General features: G+C 30.4%; 1 protein-coding gene across 1 annotated transcript in view; it reads right to left on the bottom strand.

The window, feature by feature from the left end:
• Positions 1 to 492: 492 nt before the first annotated feature.
• Positions 493 to 6,000, bottom strand: part of LOC129228410 (tudor domain-containing protein 7-like) — an 88,185-nt gene continuing 82,677 nt past the window's right edge. The window contains exon 21 of the mRNA XM_054863090.1: positions 493 to 2,606. Within this exon, the coding sequence (XP_054719065.1) occupies positions 2,386 to 2,606 (221 nt within the window). The 3' untranslated portion in view covers positions 493 to 2,385. The remainder of the gene's footprint in view (positions 2,607 to 6,000) is intronic.

The following is a 6,000-nucleotide window of genomic DNA, read 5'->3' as shown; positions in this document are numbered from 1 at the left end:
AATTTAGCCTCGTGAAAAACATATGAAAATTTCTAAGACACCATGTACAATATGAGACAGATGCAAAAATGTTTGTGCTAAGTTTTATGATGAAAGTGACTACCATTATATGTAAATTATCATTTTAATTGCACAGAATACAAGAAAATAAAACAAGAAAAATTGCATGTGAGTTTTACAAAATACATTTAAAAAAAAAAACATTACGCTTAAACACAGAGAGCGAGATACTCATTAAGTGTTTTTGCTTCTTGTAGAATATAGTTGGGGCAAACCTAACATGACAGTGTCACAATACTGTCATTACAATCTGTGTGGACTTCCCAATGCTGCCACATTAGATTTGCCCCAACGACAGCTATTAAAGCTATGTTGAAAATTGCATTCATTGGCATATACAAACATTTTCTTAAAAAATTTGGAATACAATAGTCGGCAATTTATTCACAACGTGAAAACATTTTATAAGGGGGGGGGGGGGGGGGGGGAATCTGGATTATATAGTCTTTGTAGCTCAGAATTTTAGAACTTAGATTGACAAAAATGTACAGAACATTATGACATTCAAATCAGCAAATATTTCGGAAATGCAAAAAGCATTTATAAAACTTGGAATACAATATTAAGTAAATTATAGACAACTTGAAAACATTTTAAAAACAAACCTGGATTATGTAATTGATCTAAGCACTTCTGCATTTTAGGACTGAGATTGACATAAAATGTACAGAACATGCACATGATGCCAAACTAAGAATGGCAATGATAAAGCTATATTGCAGCAATTATTTTATGAATGCTAAATACAATGCACCATTTGACTTTCAGGGAAAAAATACAATCAATTAAAAGATTAATAAAATGGAAAGAACATAATTATTTGAATGTGAATAAATCAAAATAATAATCTTCATTTTGTCCATCCATTTTCAACCAGGACATCTTACCAAGGGAAAATATATGTTCAGAAGAGAGATCAGAACATTAACATTAAAAACTATTCACACATGACTTCACCATTTTGATTGAACTTTTGATTCATACTGCCCCACAGTTGCAATTTATAATACTCTATACTTTTCCAAACAGTATCACAATTATTTAGGGCTGTTCAGGGAAATACCACAAAATTGATTCGTCAAAAGTTCTAACTGCAAGATTGTTTTAACAGCTACTAAAGTTTTGATAAAAATTTAAACTCTAATTATCTCGACTAAGGATACTATTTCTCGACTATTTTCAGAAAAAAATATTAAACACTTTACCAATCAAAAAAATTAAAATTTGAAGGAAATTAATATTTTTATGCAAGTGCCTACTAATTTGAAAGAAGCAGTTATAACCTTGTCAAATCAAGTTTGCAATAAGATGAATCACATATCACAGATAATATAAAAAGCTCTTTTTAAAATCTCCATTTAATCCCAGAAGAAGGGTCAGATTAGCTCAGCCTAACATAACTTTTTACAAGGAAACAGGAACTTTGTTTCAAAATAAAATTTTAAACTAATAATAATAGTAAAAAATAAGTTGCCAAACAAGAAAATATAAGGCTTACAGTTCAAAAAGACAATAAATACTTTATACTTTATTTGGAAAGGATTCACAATCCAATAATAAATGATTTTTGATATAATATAGACAAATTTTCATACATTGAAAAAGAAGGCACATTTTTAAGCTAATTTTAGCATTTGGAACTTAATAATGACATTCATTCAGCAAAATAGACTTCAAATCATGAAATGTAACATTGTTTAACGATGCAACTTGGTTTTAAAAAATTGTAGTTTGCATTGACCAATCTAATAAACAACTTAAAATACGAAATTGCAAAAGATATATTTAAGGTAATCATGTACGAAATAAAAGTTTTCTAGTTATGCTTTCTTTGTATTTTCAAAATTGAAAACTACAATCCAGATTTGAGCCCACATTTATATGTAAAACAGCTCATTTTTTCAATAAAATATGAATTATTATTCATTAATAATATTCTGTAGAGAAGCACAACATGCAGTTCTATCATACTATTTTAAGGTTATCAGAAATAATTAAAACAATGAAATGAATTTTCTTTTACATTTTAATGTGAATTAAAAAGAAACTAATTTTCAGTTTAAATGATTTCCTGAACAAATAGCTTACAGCTATATACATGTACAGACAACAGTCCAACATAAAAATGAAACAAAATTTGGTGTCCACTAACGATATCATAAGACAATTAAAACTCTAAAATATAAAGAAAAAAGAGTAGTCTGACCCTCTCCACAAGACTAGGTACCTGGAGCATTTCCCAAACTCAAATCCTTGATGTAAATTATAAACCGCAATATCGTAAACAATCCTATAACAGGATGGAAGATGATAGTCACTCTCATTTTAGCTCATTCTGGCAATGCCACTTTCGACTAAAATTTTATGGACATAAATGTCTTCGTTTTCAACAGAAGTATCAATCAAAGATACTCTGACGGAGGGAAACACAGGGTCGGTTTTGGCAAGGAAATCTTCGACTAAAGCGACGAATGGTTTGTTTTCCACCATCTCTTTAAACTTAATGCAGTGAATGGGATCCCAATCAATTTCTAGAGGCTTCACTCCTGTAATAAGAAATATGAATGAAAGCATTAAAAAAAAATGAATTTAAAAAAAGTTTTTTTTGAACATAAAAGGGAACATTAGAACAGATCAACTCAATCAGAGGTGAATGAAGATACAGGGTGTTTGCTGAACAGCCCTTTGTTCCTGCTGAGCAGAATTTTTTACGTTCACACTAGAATTTAAAATTTTAAAATAAAAATACTAGTGATAAAGTAAGTGCAACACCTGAAATTTAGAAACTAAACTCACTAGCACAACAGCCCATGGGGGTCTATTGTACCCATCTCAGTTTTCGTGATCGAGGGCTCTGGGTTGCACGGCAGATGCTCTAGTTAGGTAGTCAAGCTGAACGCAGAACCCCAGTGTTTATTAGTTCTCAAGCACGCTTGACACTCATTTTATCAACCCATTGAAGGGCAATTCCAACATAAGTTGTGTGACATTTTTACACATTTTTTTTACAATTTGATACACCTTCTTCATACAACTGTAAACTAACACTGTCACACACATTATAGGTTTTATAAAATTAATTAAGAGCCACTGTCTGTAAGAAACAGGCAGTTTAAGACATTTGTGATTGTTGACATTTTTAATTTTCGTTATTTTCACATATGTTGTTCCTTATCATGCATGTAATGTAAATCCAAAATTTGAGCTTTGTCAGACTTACCATTTTTGGGAAAATAATTTTTTTAGTATAGGGGGCCTGGCACAATTTGTGCTGTTTTTTCAAATTTGCAGATTTTAATGTGCTTGTTGCTTGAAGCGTCCTTATAATGACATGGATTTTCTAATTCCATATCATTATATGATCTTGTTACATACTGTTACAGCTGTCAAATCGGTGTCACTACGAGGGCGACGCCCACAAACTCGATTTAAAAATGACCGAAAATTTTTTTTTCTATATTCAAGGCCAATTTTCTCAAAGCACCTTCATGATGACACCAACATTTTTAGATCATTTTCTAGCCACACTTACGTACATCAAAAATATGTAATAAAATCGGTGTCACTATAAGGGTGCCAGAAGATATTGGAACTTTTATTTGATAAAGTTCACAAAAACACAACTATTTAAAATCTAACTACAACTATTGCCCTCATAGCAGAGATCTGAAACTAAATAAGTTTGATAACCAACATGTTTGTCTAACATTTGCACTAAAAAAATCGGTGTCACTCTTATTTTTGGAAATATAATCATTCGAAGTTAGTACATTATGGCGTTTTTTTTTTCATATGTATTTATTTAATATTTTCACTCCCAGATAGTTTTTTGAATATGTTTACTTTTAATTTAATACAAAGAAGTGTACCTTTTAACATAAACAACTTTAGGCAGTAAGAGAGTTTTTTTTTTAAATAGAAAATGATATAGGCACAAGTGGATCTATTGTGCATAATATTTCTAGATTATCATAACAATACTCGTCTAGTTTTTCCGGCCAAACAAATTTATTTATTCCAATTGTCCATGACATGCATTTGACCTTAACTTGCAAACGGTCAACTTGTATTATTTTTTCGGGATACCATGTTTTCCCATGCTTTAGTGCTACAGAATTACCAGTTTTCAATAAGAGATGACCATCCTTCTGAAACTGGTTGATTTGATTTTATTTTTTTCTTTGTTTTGATCTACGTTATCCTCAAATTCTGTTACAGATTCTGAATGTTCGCTTTCTCCAATATTCTCATTTAATGTATTGTGACTGCATTTGTTTTTTGTTTCTTCCATCGAGAAAAAAAGGGACAGGAATTGCTTCATTGTACAATATTCTGGAGTAACAAACAGTTTTTTCCCCATTAGAACTGCATTTCTCATTAAGTGTGCAACTTGACTTGGATGTTGTTTTTTCCCAGTATTTTCACCAATCATAAATTGTTCTAATAAATACTATTTCTGCTTTGAAGTGAACTTAAATTGAGCTCGTAAAAGTAGGGCCCATCCAATTTCATTAAATTGAACTTGTGCCAATGCAGGGGTATTTGTTAGAATTGAACTTTTTGAAGATTTTATATAGAACTTTTCACTGTACATCTTTCGTACACAATCTATTTGCAAGCTAAGATCAGATGCGTCAAGAAAAATCGGAATAAATAAATTTGTTTGGCCGAAAAAACAAGACGAGTATTGTTATGATAATCTAAAAATATTATGCACAATAGATCCACCTGTGCCTATATCATTTTCTATTTAAAAAAAAAGACTCTTACTACCTAAAGCTGTTTATATTAAAAGGTACACTTCTTTGTATTAAATTAAAAATAAATATGTTTAAAAACTATCGGGGTGGGAAAATATTAAATAAATACATATAAAAAAAATGCCATAACGTACTAACTTTAAATGATTATATTTCCAAAAATAATAAGAGTGACACCGATTTTTTTATTGCAAATGTTAGACAAACATGTTGGTTATCAAACTTATTTAGTTTCAGATCTCTGCTATGAGGGTGGTAGTTGCAGTTAGATTTTAAATATTTGTGTTTTTGTGAACTTTATCAAATAAAAGTTCCAATTCCAATATCTTCTGGCACCCTTATAGTGACACCGATTTTATTACATATTTTTGATGTATATAAGTGTGGTTAGAAAATGATCTAAAAATGTTGGTGTCATCATGAAGGCGCTTTGAGAAAATTGGCCTTGAATATAGAAAATAATCTCATTTTCGGTCATTTTTAAATGGAGTTTGCGGGCGTCGCCCTCGTAGTGACACCGATTTGACAGCTGTAACAGTATCTAACAAGGCCATATAATAATATGGGATTAGAAAATTCATGTCATTATAAGGACGCTTCAAGCAACAAGCACATTAAAATCTGCAAATTTGAAAAAACAGCACAAATTGTGCCAGGCCCCCTATACTAAAAAAATTATTTTCTCAAAAACGGTAAGTCTGACAAAGCTCAAATTTTGGATTTACATTACATTTATGATAAGGAACAACATATGAGAAAATAAAGAAAATTAAAAATCCCAACAATCACAACCTGCCTGATCCTTACAGACAATGGCTCTTAATTATAAAAACTGAGAACAATTACATTGGGCATGTAATTGTTTCATCAAAGGATGTAAAATAAGAATACCTCAAGAAAGCTTCTACAAACATTAAAATGAATACTGCAAACTAAGTCTTAAACTGTCTTACAATATAACTGAAAGGACTGTTACAAAAACATACATACACAATACAAGCAAACTGTTGAAGGTAGAAAGAAAATAATCAAAAATTTATTTAAGTTAAAAATATCAAAAGTAGAAACATTGTCCGAAAAATTAGCTAAATATTTCATAGTTTAAAATCGTAAATGCAGCCCATTAATGTAGCATTATTGAGCAATCATGATTGTTAATTGCTTTCATTTGACTGTTTTG

Source organism: Uloborus diversus, chromosome 8, assembly GCF_026930045.1.
Source record: "Uloborus diversus isolate 005 chromosome 8, Udiv.v.3.1, whole genome shotgun sequence".
NCBI classification, from domain to species: domain Eukaryota; kingdom Metazoa; phylum Arthropoda; class Arachnida; order Araneae; family Uloboridae; genus Uloborus; species Uloborus diversus.
Note: the sequence above shows the minus strand (reverse complement) of the source record. Positions and strands in the feature narration are given on the sequence as shown.